At 37.9% G+C, this 22668-nt stretch overlaps 1 protein-coding gene across 2 annotated transcripts in view; it reads left to right on the plus strand.

The window, feature by feature from the left end:
* Positions 1-22668, plus strand: part of fn1a (fibronectin 1a) — a 36888-nt gene that overhangs the window by 11498 nt on the left and 2722 nt on the right. The window contains exons 15-46 of one of the 2 annotated variants that reach the window (XM_067443467.1): positions 196-381; positions 501-629; positions 1293-1382; positions 1486-1686; positions 2539-2724; positions 2844-2972; positions 3619-3708; positions 3812-4012; positions 5458-5736; positions 6398-6661; positions 6764-6858; positions 6981-7149; positions 7272-7358; positions 9517-9708; positions 10199-10471; positions 12018-12209; positions 12312-12401; positions 13393-13659; positions 13749-13865; positions 14942-15106; positions 15208-15363; positions 15485-15598; positions 16223-16492; positions 17746-17933; positions 18341-18428; positions 18513-18692; positions 18793-18882; positions 18964-19152; positions 19300-19389; positions 20586-21040; positions 22193-22331; positions 22412-22579. In XM_067443467.1, the coding sequence (XP_067299568.1) occupies positions 196-381; positions 501-629; positions 1293-1382; positions 1486-1686; positions 2539-2724; positions 2844-2972; positions 3619-3708; positions 3812-4012; positions 5458-5736; positions 6398-6661; positions 6764-6858; positions 6981-7149; positions 7272-7358; positions 9517-9708; positions 10199-10471; positions 12018-12209; positions 12312-12401; positions 13393-13659; positions 13749-13865; positions 14942-15106; positions 15208-15363; positions 15485-15598; positions 16223-16492; positions 17746-17933; positions 18341-18428; positions 18513-18692; positions 18793-18882; positions 18964-19152; positions 19300-19389; positions 20586-21040; positions 22193-22331; positions 22412-22579 (5529 nt within the window). The remainder of the gene's footprint in view (positions 1-195; positions 382-500; positions 630-1292; positions 1383-1485; positions 1687-2538; positions 2725-2843; positions 2973-3618; positions 3709-3811; positions 4013-5457; positions 5737-6397; positions 6662-6763; positions 6859-6980; positions 7150-7271; positions 7359-9516; positions 9709-10198; positions 10472-12017; positions 12210-12311; positions 12402-13392; positions 13660-13748; positions 13866-14941; positions 15107-15207; positions 15364-15484; positions 15599-16222; positions 16493-17745; positions 17934-18340; positions 18429-18512; positions 18693-18792; positions 18883-18963; positions 19153-19299; positions 19390-20585; positions 21041-22192; positions 22332-22411; positions 22580-22668) is intronic. The other variant, XM_067443468.1, reaches the window with a different exon arrangement.

A 22668-nucleotide genomic window follows, 5' to 3' on the forward strand; every position in this document is an offset into this window, starting at 1 on the left:
AACCATACCAATGCCAATGTGTCTCATATTCATGAAACTTGCTTGTGCATATATTTGTTTATGCACAATTTATCCACGCAGTTTTCAAGCATAAATTATTATTAACCAGTTTGTGAATGGGACTCGCTGTAGCCCCCCAAAAAAGCCTTTTTAGAAGCATGTTTGCTAACATTCCCCTTTCCATTTCTTCCCTAGTGGCTACCTCTGAGGGAGAGACCACCCAGCCCCCTCCGATGGTGGACACCTCTGAGTCTGTGACTGAGATCACTTCCAGCAGTTTCGTCATCTCTTGGGTTTCTGCGTCCGACACAGTGTCTGGATTCAGGGTGGAGTATGAGCTGAGTGAGGAGGGAGGCCAGACAGGAGAGCCCATAGTCTTGGGTCAGTATGTGCATCTCATGGTGTGTCATTGGTTTAGTCAATGAGACTAGTAAAACTCATCTGTGCACAAAGTTAAATGTGTCAGTATTTGTAATGCTAACTTGATTATCCGTTTTCAGACCTTCCTCATACGGCTACATCCGTGAACATCAGCGAACTTCTCCCAGGAAGAAAGTACACTGTAAATGTGTATGAAGTGACAGGAGAAGGAGAACCTAACCTGATCCTTACCACTTCCCAGACTACAGGTGAAACTTTTCTCTCTGTGTATTTCTATTTTTTTTTTCCTGTTCCCTATTCCTTTCATCTTCTTTCTAATATTATGAAATGTAACCTAATGGAAAACCCATATAAGATGACAGTTTGAACATGCTGAAGAATATTCAGCAGGAAATAGTACATGCATAGTGTCATTTCGTTATCCAATCCTGTCCGAAAAAAGATGGTTAGTCCTTGAATGCATGACCCCAAAAAACGTGCATAAGGCCCTGTTTACACCTGGTATTAAGACATGTTTCCATGTTTCAATTCTAACACTCACTCACAGTGTTTGGTGTTACACCAGGGAGTGTCTTTTTGATCCGATCAACCAAAACGCATCTTAATACCAGGTGTAAATGGGCCTATTAAGTAAAAATGTAAGAATATGGCAAACGTTATAATGTTTTATCCATGTTAATTTGTTTATTTCTGATGTTAAATAAAGTAAAGATTGAATAAAGTCTAGCTACTTGCATCTCAAGTGTGTTTATGTGAGAAATTTCACTGCTGTGAAAAGTGAACTTCTTGTTAAATTTTAACATGGGCTCATGGGCTATAACATCTTCCACTTACAAATACTCCTACTTGCACTATTTGACTGTTTGATGATGTGATCCTTTTGGCTTATGTTTTGGCTTATGCTTCCATAGCTCCTGATGCTCCTTCTGATCATGAAGTGGAGGATGTGGGGGAGACTGCCATTATCATCAGCTGGTCTAAACCTGTGGCTCCTATCACGGGTAAACACAGGCTGTCTTTAGTAAAACAAACCATTATGTCACCTATATATAAATTGTATTCAAAATACAGATGATAAAAAAAGTGTATATCTCGTATATTTAGGTTACCGTGTGGTTTACACACCATCTGAAGAGGGCAGTGCTGGCAGCACTGAGCTAAACCTGCCTAACACTGCTACCTCAGTGACCCTGGGTGACCTTCGCCCTGGTCTGCTCTATAACATCAGCATCTACTCAGTGGAAGAGAGTCTGGAGAGTGAACCCGTTTTTGTTCAGGTCACTACAGCTGGAGAACCACTGACAGGTATGAAATCACTAAATGAGTGAATCTTGGAAAGTATGGGGGGGGGGGAATGGAAATTCAATTTTATATAAAAAGGATGAAGGTATTTTTGTGACCATTATAGGGATAGTTCACCCAAAAATGAAAAATAGCCCATGATTTACTCAACCTCAAGTCATCCTAGGCGTATATGACATTCTTCTTTCAGATGAACACAATCAGAGTTGTATAAAAACATGTCCTGTTGCTTCCATGCTTTATAATGGCAGTGAATGCCTTTTTCTTTTTTGAAGTCCATAAAAGTGCATCCATTCATTATAAAAGTGAGGGGAGAGGGGTAAATAAAGGCCTTCTGAAGTGACACGATGCATTTGTGTAAGAAAAATATTCATATTTAAGTCTTTACAAACTGTAATCTCTAACTTCCGCTAAATGTCGTACATTACAGTGTAAATTTCGGTGACAAGCGCAGAGGATAGAGCAAAACAAAAGCATATTCTCACCGGGGAATCCTACTTCATACACTGGAATGCCAGTCTCTCGTGAACGTGCATACACCAGTTATATATTTTATTTTTATTAATTTTGGATTGTTGGGATGATTTATGACCTATTTTTTTTAAAACCAGGTTTTATGAGATTCACCCACATTTTTAGAAGAAGAGATGTGTTACTTGACCTCAGATGTGTCTCAATGTGTCTCATATTCATGAAACTTGCTTGTGCATATAATTGTTTATGCACAGTTTATACACGCAGTTTTCAAGCATAAATAATTATTAACCAGTTTGTGAATGAGACTCGCTGTGGCCCCTCAAAAAAGCCTTTTTAGAAGCATGTTTGTTAACATTCCCCTTTCCATTTCTTCCCTAGTGGCTACCTCTGAGGGAGAGACCACCCAGCCCCCTCCAATAATGGACACCTCTGAGTCTGTGACTGAGATCACTTCCAGCAGTTTCGTCATCTCTTGGGTTTCTGCGTCCGACACGGTGTCTGGATTCAGGGTGGAGTATGAGCTGAGTGAGGAGGGAGGCCAGACAGGACAGCCCATAGTCTTGGGTCAGTATGTGCATCTCATGGTGTGTCATTGGTTTAGTCAATGAGACTAGTAAAACTCATCTGTCCACAAAGTTAAATGTGTCAGTATTTGTAATGTTAACTTGATTATCCGTTTTCAGACCTTCCTCATACGGCTACATCCGTGAACATCAGCGAACTTCTCCCAGGAAGAAAGTACACTGTAAATGTGTATGAAGTGACAGGAGAAGGAGAACCTAACCTGATCCTTACCACTTCCCAGACTACAGGTGAAACTTTTCTCTCTGTGTATTTCTAGGTTCTTCCTTTCATCTTCTTTCTAGTATTATTAAATGTAACCTAATGGAAAACCCATATAAGATGACAGTTTGAACATGCTGAAGAATATTCAGCAGGAAATAGTACATGCATAGTGTCATTTCTTTATCCAATCCTGTCCGATAAAAGATGGTTAGTCCTAGAATGCATGACCCCAAAAACATGCATAAGGCCCTGTTTACACCTGGTATTAAGACATGTTTCCATGTTTCAATTCTAACATTCACTCACAGTGTTCGGTGTTACACCAGGGAGTGTCTTTTTGATCTGATCAACCAAAACGCATCTTAATACCAGGAGTAAATGGGCCTATTAAGTAAAAATGTAAGAATATGGCAAACGTTATAATGTTTTATCCATGTTAATTTGTTTACTTCTGATGTTAAATAAAGTAAAGATTGAATAAAGTCTAGCTACTTGCATCTCAAGTGTGTTTATGTGAGAAATTTCACTGCTGTGAAAAGTGAACTTCTTGTTGAATTTTAAAATGGGCACATGGGCTATAACATCTTCCACTTACAAATACTCCTACTTGCACTATTTGTCTGTTTGATGATTTGATCCTTTTGGCTTATGTTTTGGCTTATGCTTCCATAGCTCCTGATGCTCCTTCTGATCATGAAGTGGAGGATGTGGGGGAGACTGCCATTATCATCAGCTGGTCTAAACCTGTGGCTCCTATCACGGGTAAACACAGGCTGTCTTTAGTAAAACAAACCACTATGTCACCTATATATAAATTGTATTCAAAATACAGATGATAAAAAAAGTGTATATCTCGTATATTTAGGTTACCGTGTGGTTTACACACCATCTGAAGAGGGCAGTGCTGGCAGCACTGAGCTTAACCTGCCTAACACTGCTACCTCAGTGACCCTGGGTGACCTTCGCCCTGGTCTGCTCTATAACATCAGCATCTTCTCAGTGGAAGAGAGTCTGGAGAGTGAACCCGTTTTTGTTCAGGTCACTACAGCTGGAGAACCACTGACAGGTATGAAATCACTTAATGAGTGAATCTTGGAAAGTATGGGGGGGGGGGATGGAAATTCAATTTTATATAAAAAGGATGAAGGTATTTTTGTGACCATTATAGGGATAGTTCACCCAAAAATGAAAAATAGCCCATGATTTACTCAACCTCAAGTCATCCTAGGCGTATATGACATTCTTCTTTCAGATGAACACAATCAGAGTTGTATAAAAACATGTCCTGTTGCTTCCATGCTTTATAATGGAAGTGAACGCCTTTTTCTTTTTTGAAGTCCATAAAAGTGCATCCATTCATTATAAAAGTGAGGGGAGGGGGGTAAATAAAGGCCTTATGAAGTGACGCAATGCATTTGTGTAAGAAAAATATTCATATTTAAGTCTTTACAAACTGTAATCTCTAACTTCCGCTTAATGTCGTACATTACAGCGTAAATTTCAGTGACAAGTGCAGAGGATAGAGCAAAACAAAAGCATATTCTCACCGGGGAATCCTACTTCATACGCTGGAACGCCAGTCTCTCGTGAACGTGCATACACCAGTTATATATTTTATTTTTATTAATTTTGGATTGTTGGGATGATTTATGACCTAGTTTTTTTTAAACCCGGTTTTATGAGATTCACCCACATTTTTAGAAGAAGAGATGTGTTACTTGACCTCAGATGTGTGTCAGGATACATCTGAAGATGATAACTTCTGTTTAACAAATGGTCTGATCTTTGCGGTGCAATGGAAACATAGCATGATGTCATCAAGCCATAAATGTCTTTTATTGTTTTCTTATGAGTAGATTTAGGTGTTTTGTCTGGCAGCCCAAAGATAAGATCACATTTGAGTTGAGTCAGCGAGTCGCCGTCCAAATGCCTCCGAATCCTTATAGGGTAATGTGTCGAAAGAGCGTGGATCTTGATTTTATGGGGACTGGCTGGGAGAACATTTCAGAGATCTGACTGTTTCATACTGATCTGGTAAATCAGCAAACATTGCAACTTTTCAAAACTGTCTGGGTCTCAATGAGAACATTTTTACTCGCATTGGCTTCGAAGGTGCAAATGCTACAAAACTGGTTTGACAGTTAGGCTTTACATGTAATGAGGTTTTTATGTCTGCTAAAATATTATGGCTGGTTCTAAAACAAACAGTCCTGAAAGCCTGTTATTCTTTACCCTGTCAGGCCATCTGGTCTGTCGGTAGGGTGTCTGAATTCCTTTGCTCAGATGAGCAAGTCTTACAGATTGGTAAACAGATTGATTGCCATGTCTGAATGAGAGGGTACGATACAGCTAAGCCCTTCAAAGGAAGGTTTGAAATCAGGTTTGTGACTGAAAAGGAAGAAAGGGTCATGGTTATGTTTTTTTAAGGCGCAACCTTATTCCTTGAAAGTATTAGGATAGCATGAAACTTTATGCTTTGTAGACCAATGTCTGAGTGTTTTCTACCCACAGAGGAAGTTCCCTCTCCAACCGATCTGCAGTTCTTTGAGGTGTCTGACTCTAAGATCACAATCACTTGGACTGGTCCATCCACTGAAGTGTCTGGGTACCGTGTGTCTGTGGGTGAGGTGGGTCCAGATGGATTGACCGAGAGACAACTCCCGCTCCCGGTGACACAGAACGCCTATGCTGAGATCACACCCCTCCAACCTGGAACCCTCTACCGGTTCTTCGTCTTTACTCTCAAATCAGGGGAAGAGAGTGAGCCACTGGTTGGAGAGCAAGCTACAAGTGAGAAAAGATCATTATAATATAATATAATATAATATAATATAATATAATATAATATAATATAATATAATATAATATAATATAATATAATATAATATAATATAATAGCCATTTGATAATTGTACATACCAAAAATCTTGGCTTAGTGTTGCTGTTATTTTTGGGGAGATTTTTTTGATGGTCCCCTTTAGACATTAAAACTAAGTAATGTGTCACCTTCATGTCTACTAACTCTCATTAGAGAGATCTTATCAGCTTACACTTCATTTTGATGATCCCCAACAGACATTATACTGACTATAAGTAACTTTGCAACTACAGGTCAACTTATTCTACTAACTCAACCTAAATGTGGTGATCCACGGGAATTTTTGAGCAATGTTGCTGTCAATTGGCAACAAGGTGAGACACGGGGCCCACAACTGATCTAAAGTATCCAGATCGAAATTTGCTGCCCATTCTCAATGGTGAAGTGCCCAAGCAACATTGCTCAAAATGTGCCCCTTGTATAATCACCTTAACAGTCTACTCAACTAATACTCTAATGAGAGTTAGTTGACATGTTGGTGCAAAGTTACTTGCTTAAAGGGGACCATCAAAATAAAGTTTAATTATTTTTGTCACTATGATGCAAACTAACAGTAAGTCTTTCTCTTGACAGAGCCTGACCAACCCACCAATGTTCATTTCACTAGCATTACTGAAGACAGTGCTGTAATCATCTGGTCGGCTCCTAGGGCTCAAATCACAGGTTACAGACTTTTCCTGACTGTTGAGGGTTCAAACCCCAAACAGCTGCGTATTCCCGCTCGCTTGTCACAGTACACCATCCTCAACTTGCAGCCTGATACGGAGTACACTGCCACTCTGCATGCAGAAAGAGGCAATGTGCTTAGTGAGGGGTCCCTCGCCACCTTCACCACAAGTGAGTTTCTGTCTGCCTGTCAAAAAACTTCCAAATACATTCACACATTGTATGATTAACCACAAGTGCTAAAGCAGTAGTCCTGTATTTTTTGGATTTTAGTTCAGCCGATGGGAAATGCTCCTTACTTCAGCACTGATGTCACAGACACTTCCATTATTGTCTCCTGGACCCCTGTGCCTAAAATTGGATACAAGGTACTATTGAAACATACCAGAGACACTGAAGCACAGCTATAGGCCATTACTTTTTGCTTTAACGGCTGCTTTCTCACATTCCACTCAATTCCCAATGTTTATGCTGTAATTTTGCTCTGCAGTTGACAGTGAGGCCTAGCCAAGGCGGAGAAGCCCCTAGGGATGAGATCTCAGAGTCTGGTAGTGTCCTCATCTCAGGCCTAACCCCTGGAGTTGAGTACACCTACAGCGTCCAGCCAGTTATCAATGGTCATGAGCATGGCAACCCCATCACTCGACGGGTGGTCACTCGTAAGTGCATTTTTCTGTTCTTATTATGTTGAGCTCATTAAAGATGTGGGAGTGTGAGAGAGAAGTTTCTCACACTGTTTGGTGGAGCTGTGCAGCTGTCTTACGCCTATCTTTCTCCCTAGCTCTTTCTCCACCCACGGATCTGAACCTGGAGTCCAACCCCAACACCGGAGAGCTGACAGTTCAGTGGAACGACGCTAAAATCCCAGGTTAGTATCAAGATCTTCCTCAGAATAAAACAAATGCGTTTTCTTAATGTGTTTATTCAAATTTAAACACAAATAATCTTACTGACATGTCCTATTGGCAGAGATGTATAGTAACGAAGTAGAACTACTTCACTTCTGTACTTAAGTACTAAAAGGTGGTATCTGTACTTTTGTAGAGTATTATTATTATTATTTTCGATGAGTTTAATACTTTTGATCCAATATTTTTTTATGTGCTGCATAGTTACTCGTTACAAATATAAAAATGCTACGAATCATTCCATTCCAAAACCCCACATTTCCACTGCCAGAACAGTAGATGGCAACATCATTGAGCGAATCAAGCGATTCAAGAAGACTGCGCGTGCTCCCGTTCTGCTTTTTTTTCTAGCCGCCAAAGCCTTATTTGTTTGGTGAGTGATGTACAATAGAATAACCGCTACGCTTGTCAGGGCACATATGCAAGTGTTCCGGGCCGCACACACATTTACCGTCTAACAACATGAGAGCTGTCTTGCTCTCAAATTGCTCTCTATTTGTTTATATAGTTAATGTGCACTGTGAAGTAACATACAAACAGTGAATAGCTGAATTTTTATTGACTAAGATTAACAAAGATTAATAAATACGTTAACAAATGTATTGATCATGGTTAGTTCATGTTAGCTATTAGTCTAATACATCAACTAATGTAATGTTAACTAATCAAACCATATTGTAAAGTGTTACAAACAAATAATTTACTCAGAACACCTCTTGAAATAAGAATATATGCTTATATTTGTTTTTAGTAAGAGTGGTTCATAAGATTTAATCAGAAAACAGAAAAAAAGTGCAAAGCAAGTTGTTGTTAGCTAGCTGTTAATTTTATTCAATGTATATGGTAGAAAAATAGACTATTAGGCAAAATACCGTTTTTGCAAATGAAATATGATGTTCAAACTTTTGACTACTTTCTTTAAAAACAATATAACACAGTACTTTTACTTTCAGTATTTGAGGAGTGCATTTTTAAATAAACTACTTGCAATACTTAAGTACAAAAATGTTGAATACTTTTGTACTTCTACTTAAGTGTGGTGCCCAAAGAGCACTTCAACTTCTACTCAAGTCACTTTTTTGATAGAGCACTTGTACTTTTACTCAAGTCTGGGTCTCTAGTACTTTATACATCTCTGCCTATTGGCGTCAGCTGTCACTTCACTACCATTTTTAAATCATCTCCCATGGCGTCACTGGATAGTGAAGTGTCAATTGAATGCACACTTCAGAATCTCGACGGAAGTAATGGCTCGACATTGTACTTGCCCACTGCTGGAACCCTATTGCTATTGCAAGGATTTTCAATCACCGACATTCTGCCCTAAAAGTGATTGGACAGACCAAACAGTACGTCGTAAAGATGGTAGTACACACTCCGTCTATAACATCACCAAGGCTCGCACCAACTGTGAGCTACAGCGATCTAAAGTGCGAAATCGCTCATAAATCCTGAACTGTTTGTAGCAGATTCAATATCATCGGAATCATTGGCTCAAAAACGTTTGGAGTGGCCGTGGGTTTACTTAAATGGCTGTAACTCTTGAAAAAACTAGGTGTATATATATTTAGTGGTTCAGTCTGTGGTCACATGAAAAAGGAAGCAGTGACTGGCCTTTTGGTGGCACCGTAAAATAAATATAAAAAAAAAAAAACATTAAAATGGCTCTAGCCATGCAACATTAACATTAGAGGCCCTAGAGGTCTATGAGAAAATTGAAAGAAATCAACCATTTTTCAAGTGGGTAAATTATTGTATTATATCATTTTTCACAAATGCTAAAGATATTTATACCATATGTTACCTAAAACTCCTTATTTAAAACAACTTTACTTCTAGGACCACTGCAGTCAATCAAATAGTTCATTAAACATTGGAGATTTTGAATACTATGTATTCAGACATACTACTCAGGCTACATAGAAGGGAAGCATTCGATTTCGGACGCAGCAGCTGTGTTCCAGTAATTACAAACAACTTAAAAAGTTATGGAAATAAAAAACAATGCAGGAACACTGTGTAACAAAAGCATGTGCAACACACTCTCAAATAAGCTCTCATGTGTATGCAAATGTACTGCTTGGTCTTCCCTTGGAAACACTTGTTCTGTTCCTGCAGACATCACGGGATACAGAGTGACCTGCACCCCCACCAATGGACAGCAAGGGAACTCTTTGGAGGAGTTTGTGAAGGCTGGACAGAACTCGTGCACATTAGAGAACCTGAGCCCAGGAGTGGAGTATAATGTCAGCGTGTTTACTGTGAAGGATGAAATGGAGAGCGTTCCTGTCTCCACAACTGTGACTGCGGGTAGGTATAAGTGCTTTTTGAGAGACAAATCACCCTTTAACTCAATAACCTTGCCTCAATAACTTTGTTAAAGCATGTGTATTGTAATCAGCGCATGTGTAATGTACTTGCTTTTAATGCCTCAAGAGACATTAAATACAGAGAACATGGAGATTAATAAATACACATTGCTTTCTCAGTAACCCCCCCCCCCCCCCCCCAAAATGTGAATCAACAATAAAATCTGCATATGTTTCTGTTGTCAGCATTAATCCTAATCAGATGATTTTGACAAACAGAACATAAGTGCTAAATTCACATTTTTTTTTGTCCGTATTTGAATTTAAAATGACATTAGAACTCTGATATTATACTCTCAACAGTCATCTCCATGGTTCAGTGTTCACAATATGAACCATGATGGATCTGTTTCTGGGCAGATGACTTACCTCTGCACTGTTTGTTGTGTCTCTGTCTGTGTTGGGCCTCTGGCACCTTCTCTCTTCTCCAGATGTGCCCAAAATAACTGACCTTAACTACATCAACATCACTGACTCCACTATCGGCCTCAGCTGGACTCCTCTTAACTCCACGGCCATTACCGGCTACCGTATCACAGTGGTGGCTGCTGGGGACAGTGTCCCAATCTTTGTTGAATTTGTGGAGCCCACGACAGACTTTTATACAGTGCACGGTCTGGAGCCCGGTATTGATTATGACATCACCATCACCACAGTCACCGAAAACGGAGAGAGTGAACCTATCACCATCACCCAGCAAACGGGTAAGTGTGTATGTGTGTGTGTTTGTTTGTGTGTAACTTAACTTGTAGGGACAAAATTGCTGAACAAAAATTTGTCTCCAAGACATGAAAAATAAGTCTTTTTTGGACCTTTAGACTGTTTGGTAGAAAAAGTTTGTTTACACCAAAAAAATGCATTTCTTTATTACATATCCCAAACTTTTGAATAGTATAGTATAAGTAAGTTTAATTTTTTTTTTAAGTCTCTAATGCTCACCATATGCTCTTATGCTCACAACCATTTTTTGCTAAGAAAATGCAGTAATAATGGTAATATTGTGAAATGTGTATTTATTTATTACTTTTCTATTTGATTATGTTATGCACCTGTGATGCAAACCTGAATTTTCAGCATCATTACTCCAGTTTTCAGTGTCACATGATCCTTCAGAAATCAATCTAATATGCTGATTGTAAAGATATATTATCTATGTTGAAAGCAGTTTATTAAAACTAAAAATCTTGATTTTATTTCAGGATTCTTTGTTGAATCGAAAGTTCAAAAGAACTGCATTTATTTGAATATAAATATTTTGTAGCATTATAAATTACTTTACTGTTACTTATTATCAGTTTAATGCATCATTGGTGAATAAGCATAACTCCTTTCAACTAAATCTTACTGAATGTCTGAATAGTAGTGTATATTTTAGAATTGGATGTTATTTGGAAATAAAAATATTTCCAAATAAAAAAAAAATATATATAATTTTTTTGCTGCAAATAAATTTACTGCCCCTTTAAGTGAAGAAAAAAACTGTGCATTTAATGACCTGTTGGGCCAAATGAATGTGCAGTAAATCTGTGTCTTAATACTTGTTGAAAATTCCTGGTCTTTGTTGCTACAATATTTCTTGATGTACATATGGCAGCCATATCCCTGTTTGAAAGCGGATTGAGGAAAGACTAGCAGCTGCGTCTTGTTTCAGCACTTTATCCTTCTTTCCTTCTTACTCTTACTCTTACCCACCCCCTCCCCCTCTACCACACTTTCTATGTCTTTTTTCCCTTCCTCACTCTCTTTTTGCTATAGAAAATGAATGTGTACCCACATGGCATCAGTATGTGTGACTTCTGCTTTTTACATAAACAGATCCTTGGTTTTAACCTCTAAAGAAGCTGCTCGCTTTCTCATTCTGTCCTCCACCAATGGCCTTTAAACAAGCTGTAAAACTAGAGATTCAATGAAAATAAAACTTAAATTTAACTGAAGTAAAATAATTACTAAAACTGAAATAAACTTAATTAAATAGGACAAAGGAACATAAGAAAACTACTTAATCTTAAACTAAAAGTAAAATGAAAATATATATTTATTTAAAGATAAAATATAAAAATAGAAGTTATTTTAAAATATTAATGAATAGTATATAAATAATACTAAAATAACTAAAATAAGAGCCCTTCAAAAATGGGACACTGATAAAACATCTACAAGATTATAGTGAAATATTTTCAATGTATGTTGCTTCCAAAACACAGCCGCTTTTAAATGAAAAGTCTTGCACCTGCTTCCTGTCTCTTTTAGCTGTCCCTGCCCCATCTGGCCTGTCATTCGGAGAAGTGTCTGCAGACAGTATGCTGCTGACATGGAATGCCCCTCAGGTGCCCAAACCCTCTGATATCGACAGCTACATCATCCACTATCATCCGGTCGATGACGATGATGACACCATTGAGCGCACTGTGGAAGGAAGCAAAACTTTTGCCATTCTTAACCGTACGTGTACAACAGAATTGATTTCTATTTGTTTTTGCAGCCCAGTCTTTAGTGTCTCTAATGAACCGCTGTTAGTAATGAGTCCCTCTGTGTGGTTTTCAGATCTTGTACCCAACACTGAATACCTGGTGAGTGTGATTTGTGTCTATGAGGGGAGAAAGAGCTCACCTGTGATGGGCACTCAGAGAACAGGTGAGTTTGTTCATTCATATTTATTAATCATGTTTTCCCAGATGAAATCTCTAGATATTTTTAGTTACACTTTATTTTAAAGTAAAGTTGTTACAATTACACAAATATGTGATGAATACACTGCAAAAAATGTTCTTCTTACTTAGTAGTTTTGTCTTGTTTCTAGTCTAAATATTTAACATTTCTTAAATCAAGATGCATTTACTATATAGTAAAGTAAAACGACATTAGATATTTTTTCTTGTTTTGTTGAAAATAAAATCAAAATGAAGTGAGTTTTTGCTTAAAACAGGAACAATTATCTGCCAAAAAATAATCTTGTTTCTGATTGAAATCTTGTCTCTTGTTTATGTCCCAAACAGAAATAAGATTATTTTTCTCACCCCGTTGGCAGATAATTGTGCCTGTTTTAAGCAAAAACTCACTTCATTTTGTTTTTATTCCCCAGAAAACAAGAAAAAATATCTTATATCGTTTTACTTGTATAGTAAATGCATCTTGATTTAAGAATATTTGGATATTTGGACTGGAAACAAGAAAAATAATACTAAATAAGGAGCATTTTTTGCAGTGTAATATTAATGAATCACATAATTTCTATAGGGTTAGTTGTTAATATAGTAAGTAAGTACATGTAATGTGTAACTACATGTAAAAAGTGTTCTTTGTCAAACAGCGTACATTAGGTTTTAATATGTGAAAATATGGATATACTTTATTTTACAGTATGTGCACTTATGTGTACTTGCTGTGTACTTTCCTAAGAAAGCACAGGGTAATATAAGGTAATTACATGGATTAATGTTAGGTTTAGGGGTATCTTCAGGATTAGAACCTATTTATTACCCAGTTATTGTAATTACTATGAGTACATAGTATGTTCATGGGGAACAGGACTGTAAAATAACATGCTACAGAAAATATATAGCTTAGGAAGGGTTTCCTAACAAGGAAAAGACTTGACAACCAAGTCATGCTTTTTACTTCACAGTCCTCGACGCTCCTGTCAGCCTGCAGTTCTCTGATGTCGGCACCAACTCCTTCACTGTGCGCTGGCAGGCTCCTCAAGCTGTTATCTCAGGATACCGTATCCGCTACCAAATGACCAGTGGGGGGCGTGCTAAGGAGGAGAGACTGCCCCCATCAAGAAGCCATTTCACCCTCACAGGCCTGACCCCGGAGACAGAGTACAGCATCAACGTCTATGCCGTCAGCGGATCCCGCGATAGTCTGCCTTTAACTGGAACCCAGTCTACCAGTATGCTGCTACTTCTCTTCCTGTCTTTTGACTACTTATTGCAGTACTAATTATTAGTACTAATTGTTTCTCATCACTATTTCTCTTAGTCTCTGATGCCCCCACTGACCTTGAAGTTATCTCCTCAACACCAACCAGCATCACAGTTCGTTGGGACGCCCCCTCTGTCACTGTGAGGTACTACAGGATCACACACGGAGAGTCAGGTAGGAGATTGGTTCTTGATGCAATAATGTTGTTGAGCTTACACCGCTTAAAGGTCCCGTTCTTTGCGTGTTTTCGAAGCTTTGATTATGGTTACAGTGTGCAATATAACATGAGTTCATGTTTCTCGTGTAAAAAAACAGTATTTTTCACACAATTTGCTTATCTGTACACCGCTGTTTCCTCTGTCCTAAAAACGGCCTGATGATTTCCTTGTTCTATGAAGTCCCTCTTACGTATGTAACGTAATACGTAATGAGTTCTGATTGGGCCAGCTCTTCCCGTGTTGTGATTGGACAGCAGCTTAGCACACTTTGTCCGAAAAGGTCCCGCCTCTTACCATAACGGGGAGATGCAAGCGCTGAATGCGCGCTCTTCTCCACGTAGGAGAGCAACGAGACCACGCCCCCTATTTTGTGTGTTCTTGTGGGCGGAGGGTTAGTCAGCAAACGGTTCTAGTGACGTCATTCATGAAGGAAGTGCACGGGTGTAGTCCAAACCGGCCGTTCGCTGTAGGCTTTGAAAGGGAACTTCTGTTAAATAAAATATCTCGCTTGGTATTGAACTTTGAGCTTTATAATTTTACAGGTATAATTTATGCTCTAACAGCAACATTACACACTAACTAAAGTTTGAAAGATGGAATCGCGAAGAACGGGACCTTTAAGGCCTGTTAAAATCAACTGGAATATCCTGTATTAATTCACTCTAAATGAATAATAAATGAATGAGAGTAAATGCCACTAAGAGTGAAAAAGCATTAATATCCTGGTTACTTTGGGACACAAAGCGCTACGTAAGTTTACATTTGACACCCACTTTTCATGAGGACAAACATTCACCATTATGTTTATCAAATAAACAGAGACAAAAAAGCCGGAGTTGTGACAAATCCGGTCCTCCTTCAAAATCGTGCCTCCTCCAAGCAATCACATTAGCTCAGATAACTTTTAATGGTACTCACTTCAGCGCCTGATTATAATTCCTACAAAATCATGTTATGATAAATGTTGTTTGAACAAAGTCAACATTACCATTATCATTCTTATAATAAAACATTCTAATTTTTCCCATCCAGGAGGGTATGACGCTCCTGAGGAATTTAATGTCCCTGGCTCCCAGTCTACAGCCACTATTGAAGGCCTACGTCCAGGCACCGATTACACCATCACCGTTTACGCTGTGACCGGCAGAGGGGACAGCCCTGCGTCCAGCACCCCCATCCATGTTATACATAGAACAGGTAGACCAACTCATCTGAGAACATCTGTCAGCTCTTTGTTCACTGGTTTGTCAGACTTTAGGAGTTTTTCTTAAAATGGAAAACTTTTTTTCTTAAAACAGATATTGAGTCTCCATCGGAGATGGAGGTGACTGACGTGAAGGACAACACTATTACTGTACGCTGGAGCCCAGCAGTTGGTCCCATCTCAGGATATCGTGTCACGGGAACTCCACTAAATGGACAAGGACCTGTTTTCTCTGAAGTGGTGGCTCCAGGTAATGAATATCCCTCTCGATACAGATATTTTGTTGTGCCCTTTCTTATGCTTATTTGAACTCAAAGGAGGTAATGTTATCAAATGGAGAATTAAGTATGCGTTTTTATATGTAATTGCAGACCAGACTGAAATGACGTTTTCTGGCCTGATGCCGACAGCTGAGTACACCGTCAGCGTCTACGCTCTGGGCCAGGATGGAGAGAGCCCCCCTCTGATTGAAAATATAGTCACAAGTAGGTGTACAAATTGAGAGAAAGAGTAGTACTTTCAAAAATATCAAATGTTTCTTTTTACACACTTAATTAATCGTAATTAAATTTAAATCTATAATAAAAAAATTATATTAAATGCAATTAGCTAAACTTTTAAAGTGCTTTTTTGACTCATTCAATATTAATTTGAAATATAATGGAGAATAACACTACAGTTCAAATTATACACTCCTTAAAAGCACTTCAAAGGATTATAAAAAAAAAATATTTTAAATGTATTTTAAAGTAATTTTTTATGTGATATTATAAAATGTGAAGGAAAGTTTAAAGACATAGTCATGAATGTCATGAAATACATTTATGTGGCCTTTTATTTAATTTATATTACATAATTTGGAATTTCAGTTTGAACTTTGAGGTTAAAGTTGAGGTGCACTACAATTAGCACACTTCAATTTCACAAAGTATATCAAAGACATGAGTGTCAAAAACATGGTATCGATTTACTTTTAAGTCATCAAATTGTAAATATTATAATGGTCTAAAAGGGTTTTAAAGTGCTTGCAACGCAAACGGTTTAGATGTAATGACGCCGGGTTTAATTGAAACACATTAATTCATTGTTTCAAATCTTTCCCTCTCTAGCAGTGGACAAACCCAAAGACCTGTCCTTCAGTGACGTGGACTCAACCTCCATGCGCATCACCTGGGAGAGTCCTGATGGCGTGGTCTCCTCTTACAGAGTGTTGTACTACAGTCCAGAGGAGGGAGAGAGAGAGCTGTTCCCTGCCCCGTATGGAGATGTGGAGTCTGCAGTGATCCGCAACCTCAGACCGGGCACAGAATACACTGTGAAAGTCATCGCACTGCATGACCGGACCCCCAGCCCCCCTCTGGTGGGCACTCAGACTACAGGTATTGCATTCAACAACTGCACTATTCAATAACATGTTCATAGAAATTCATATATTTAACTATTTACATGCATAATAATCATTTCAATATAGAAATTTTATTTAAACCGTATATCAAATGTACTTATTTATATCATTTGTTTAATTATTTATAATTAGTGCTGTTTATTATTACTATTTAATCACTTCTCACTTTAATTTTTTGTTTTATGAACATGAATGATACCTAAAATAATTTATGCAATGATTGATGCAATAATAAAATGTATAAACTTATCTTAAAACAAGAATATGATAGAGGCTACCTATTAGGTATGTTTTTTTTTATTATTATTATTATTTCAAATGTTTGGGGTCAGTAAGATTTTTATTTATTTGTATGTTGTTTTTTATTATGTATATGTATATTTTTATTCAGCAAGGATGCACAATTGGAACAAAAGTGTCTGTAAATAAATATATTTAGCAGTACAACTGTTTTCAACTGATAATAATAATAAGAAATGTTTCTTGAGCAGCAAATATCATATTTTACAAATATCATAATATCAAAGATTTCTGAAGGATCACGTGACACTGAAGACTGGAGTAATGATGCTGAAAATTCAGCTTTGCCATTACAATAATAAATAAATTGTACAATGTATTAAAATGAAAAACAGTTATTTTAAATTCTAAAAATATTTCAGAATATTATTCTTACAACAGTGTTTTGATCAAATAAATGCAGCCTTGTTGCGCATAAGTGACTTCTTTCAAAAACACACACATGTACATATATTCAATGTTAAGTGGTCTCTTAATTTTTTTCAGAGCTGTATATAAATATATCTTTATTCCTGTATATATTTAAGAAATATTTGCATGTATGTAATCTATATATATATATATATATATATATATATATATATATATATATATATATATATATATATATATATATATATATATATATATATATATATATATATATATATATATATATATATATATATATTAATTAATTTAACAGCACTAAAAAAATCGTAACAACCCCTTAACTTTTAGCCACTTAGCAAAAAACAGAACATCCTAGCAACCCTGTAGAAACGTTCTTAACACCACACAGAACACTTTTATTTTTCATCATGTAGCAATAACCTGACAGCCAATCCAAGCACCACAGTATTTTGGGCAAACATCTGTCACATGTTCTTCAGAAAAATCTGGTAATATAATTAATGTTTCTTTTGATATTCTCTTCTCTCCCTGTAGCTATTCCTGGGCCCACTAATCTGCGCTTCTCCCAGGTGGGTCCAACATTCTTCACTGTCTCCTGGACTTCCTCTGACGTCAGGCTGACGGGTTACCGTGTTGCCATCACCCCCAAGAACAAGAACGGCCCCACTAAAGAGGACAACATCGCCCCTGACTCCACTGAGTTTCACGCCACTGGGCTCATGGTAAATAACCATCTCATACTGCTTTTAAAACCTAAACCTCAGTGACTATTGTAGAACAAACCACTTCATTTCTTGGAGTGTTTGCGTCAGGGACGTGCACATAGGGCTCTTTTTTAGTACTGAGGTGGTTTCATGGAAAGATCACTACTGAAACAGCTGTTCCTCAAGTTTTGGGGCATTTACTCTTGATTTTAGCTGTGGTTGTGGGTTACTGGTACTAACTCAGAGAGCAATACTAATCTCCATCAGGCAAACCTCACACTGTATATCTACCTTGTCATTTTGGTTCGTGGGTAGATCAAAGATTAAAGCCTTTGCCAGATTGTTTCAGAAAATTACATGGTATTTTGTGGAGCACATTTTCAAGGCTTTGCTTCATTTTTTCCACCTTGTATGTGTGTTTATAGCCTGGCACTGATTATGAAGTGGAGGTTTATGGTGTGAAGAACTCTCTCACCAGCCGCCGTGTCAAGGGAGAAGTCACAACACCTGACAGTAAGCCACGTCTCTAAATCAGACCCACATTCTCTACCCAATTACTGTGCTGTCCAAAACTCAATCTGGAACTCCTTTTCCCAGACATCAGTCCACCTCGACGTGTCCGTATATCCAATTTGAAGGACTCCTCCATCACTCTTACCTGGCGCTCTAAGACCGAGACTATCTCAGGCTTCCTGGTAGAAGCCACACCCACCATGGGCGGACATAATCCTATCCAGAGAACCATTGAACCTGATTCACGCACCTACACGATTACTGGTACAACTCCACACAGTAGTTATAGTAACTTTTATTACAGGCTGCATCATTTGCTTGGCAAATAATATTTTTTATGATCATATGATTCTGTGTCCTATAGGTCTGCAGCCAGGAACCCCTTACAAGATCAATATCTATACTCTGAATGAAAATGCACGTAGTGAGCCTTTCACCCTTACAGCTACTACAGGTACGTGTATGTATAATATAATATAATATTATATTATCTATTATAATATGATAATATAATATACATTTCTTAATTTTTCAGCAAAACCAGTTATCAGCCCACCTACAAACCTCCATTTCACCTCTTTGACTTCTAATTCGATCTCCTTCACCTGGGAGCCTCCACGAAGCACAATCACTGGATACTACGTGACCTATGAGGAGGCTGGAGACATTCCTAAAGAGCTGACCCCTCGACCCCAGGCTGGCAGGACCTTTGCTTTCATCTCTGGTACTGCTTTTTCTCAGTTTATGGCTTTCAAAATGTTCTACCCTCTGTTTCTCCTTGTTTAAACTTTTTTTTAGACAGCTCACCATTGAATTCTCTCTTTTTTTATATATATATATTAACAAACATTTTTGTGGTTTATACGTGTAGGTTTGAAACCAAGCACAGAGTACATTATCAAGATTGTTGCATTAAATAATGCTCAGAGAAGCACTCCACTGGTTGGAAAGGCAAATACTCGTAAGTACACCTTTTATTATCCTTTCTTTTTTACTACAGTTTGGGGCTGGTAAGATTTTTTTTTTTTTTTTGTCATTTGCTCACCAAAGCTATTCTATTTTGGTGTATAGCTCTTACTGACCCCAAACTTTGGAACTGTAATGCACTTCCACTTTTACATGTTGAAATGAATATTGAATTATTCTGGTGGTGCTATTTGTAGTCAAACTGTTATTATAATACATTTTATAATTAATGTATCCCAAGCTATTAATACATATCACATAGCGAAGATGGAGCTTTTATTTTGAAAGAAAGTCTTTAAAGGAACACACCACTGTGTTTAGAAATGGGGCTTATTCAACTCCTTTCCTACATTTAGATGTGGGCAAATGCATTTTTGTCTCAGTGCATGCATTGTTTTAGTTTAGCAGGGTTGCCGTTAGCTTAGCTTAGCATAATGAATGGAATCCTATGTTGCCAGCTAGCATGTCCCGAGTAAAAGTGATCCCCCCCAAAAAAAACTTCTTGTGGCCTGCGTTTTCACAACGAGTACAAATAGTGATGCAGATTAAGACTAGGTGATTTCCTAGGCAGATATTGACCTGGGACTATATTACCGGGAAGTACTGCTATTTGGGCGCAGAGATATATCACGGCTCTCATCCTCACGTCCTCTGGCTGTTGAGCGATCGCAATATGTTACTTGATATCTCTGCACCCAAGTAGCAGTGCTTCGCCTGTGTTTTAGAGTGTTCCTTTAAAAGCTACTAATTTTTCAATTGCTTTAAATGTACACTATGCAACTTTTGGTGCGCTAGCAGTGAATAAAGAGAACTGCATGTGTCCTGCGGAAGAACATTGTAGACGGAATTACTTCTCTCTCTTTCTCTGGAAATGATGAGTCATGTAGGTTCTGGGCTACCTGGTTCTCATCCTGCCCGGTCTAAAATAGTCAGAATATAAACACTTATTATAGGCATACCAAATACCATAGTGAGTCAGGATAAGACCAAAACAAAGTTTGGAAGATTGATTCATTATGTACATTTTGAACAAATAAAAGTTACATAGTGTACCTCTAATTTAAAAGAAATAAATGCAAGGCTGATCTAAGCGAAACAACATAAACCAAATGTGCTTTATATTGCCCTCTTCTGGCAAAAAGTATGCTATTGCATTACTCATTTGCTTGCCCCTAACAATTTTCTTGCTAGAACCGGAAAGTCACCAGCTGACCCCTCAACTCCCAGATCCCAGCCGGCCACGACACGACATCCTAGATGTCCCAGAGGACAACGACCACTTCAACAACCACGTGCAAATGCTGGGGCCAAACAGACACAACACACTGGGGCAGCAGGGCAAGCACATCTACACTGAATATCAGAGCTTCAACCTGGGAAACAACGGCCAACATCCTCATACCCCAAATCACCGCAAGCCCCTGGTCTACATCCCTCTGCCAGGAGCAGATGGCCAGAGAGTGCCAGTGGTAAAGGTGAACGAGGGCCCTGAACCAGGATTCCCCTTTGGTGGCCTTTACAATGAGACAAACCTGCCCCAGGAATCTCAGACCCAGACCACAATCATATGGCAGCCTGTGCCGCATACCTCAGAGTATGTGGTTTCATGCAGTCCCATCACAGAGATCAATGAGAAGAGCTTCCAGGTGAGTAAACAAGCTGACAATTTCTAATATTGGGTCACCTATAAATAAAAATGAGTGTTATCAATCAATTATAATTATTAAATCACAATTAATCACATTTATCAACACTGGCTAATAAAGCCCAGAATCAAGATCATACAACATTACCCCATTAAAACAATGGTCAGTAAAAAGTTGATTTGAGCCATGTGCAGAAGGACATTTCAAAGGAAATTATTAAATGTATTAATTATTTATTTTATAATAATTATTTATATAATTAAGTAACCTGGTTGCCTTCAAATGTGTTGTTTATTGAAATTAAAAATTTGAGTTAATACAATGAAATTTTTTGAGAATCGACAACCTTTATTCAAATATTATTCAAATATTTTGTAATCCTACTGGGTAATTGTGTTTTTTTAATGTAATGACGCAGTGAAACATGGCAAATAGTGCTATTTTCATGATTTATCACATTTTTTTATGTGGTTCAGATACAATAATATTTGGAGTTTCTATTTATTAAAACAATTTCCTTCATTGTTTCAACTCAAATTTTTAATTTCAATAAACTCAAAATTTTAAGGCAACCAGGTTGCTTACTTTTTGAAGTTAAACCAGCAATATTTTTTTTCAGTGTGCTCTTCAAACATTTGGGGGATAAGAGGTTTTTAATGCATGTATTTACAGTAAAAACAATAATAATGTGAAATATTTTTGCAATTTAAAGTAACCTTTTTAAAGTTTTCTATATCAATATATTAAACAATATATATTATTCCAGTATCACATGATCCTTCAGAAATCTTTCTTGTATGCTGATTTGCTGCTAAAGAAACATGTATGTTTATTATCAATGCTGAAAACAGTTCAGCCACTTAATATTTTTATGGAAACCAAATTATACTTATTATACTATGCATTATTGTGGCAGACCAGTAAATTACTTGGCAGACATTAAGCAGTTGGTTTGAGCAACATGCAGATGGACATTTCAATTTACATTCCAATAGCCAGCGCTAAAGAATACATTGGTATAGTGAAAAAAAAAAACACAGTTTTTTTACACAGTAGGTCCTAAATAGTGCAACTTCTTCTAGCTGCTGATTTTTCTTTCATGGTTATTCTATGATTTTATGATTATTCATTCAAATACTCTTTCCCCTTCAGATGCGTCTGCCTGGTACGTCTACTAGCGCCACACTGTTTGGTCTCACTGCTGGTGCTTCCTATAATGTTCTTGTGGAGTCTGTCAACGGAGACCAAAAACAGAAAGTCCTGGAAGATGTTGTGACTGTCGGAAACAGTGGTAAATCATCCATAAACTAATTTCTCATAACCACATTTCAGAAGTTTACATGCTTGATCCTGACCCCCCATATGTTTTAGTTCCAGGGGCTGGAGTGATTCCCACAAGCAGGGATGTGTGCTACGACACATTCACCGCCACCTACCACGAAGTGGGCGCGGAGTGGGAGCGCATGTCTGAGACAGGCTTCAAACTCTGGTGCAAGTGCCTTGGCCTCGGCAGTGGTCATTTCAGATGTGATTCATCCAGTGAGTGAATGAGCAGTGCTGCTACATGCTAAACACCACATTTCACTCTAGCATGGGCAACTTTTTACCAATTTAAAAAAGAGGATTCA

The sequence above is a fragment of the Pseudorasbora parva genome, chromosome 5 (genome assembly GCF_024679245.1).
Source record: "Pseudorasbora parva isolate DD20220531a chromosome 5, ASM2467924v1, whole genome shotgun sequence".
Classification (NCBI taxonomy): domain Eukaryota; kingdom Metazoa; phylum Chordata; class Actinopteri; order Cypriniformes; family Gobionidae; genus Pseudorasbora; species Pseudorasbora parva.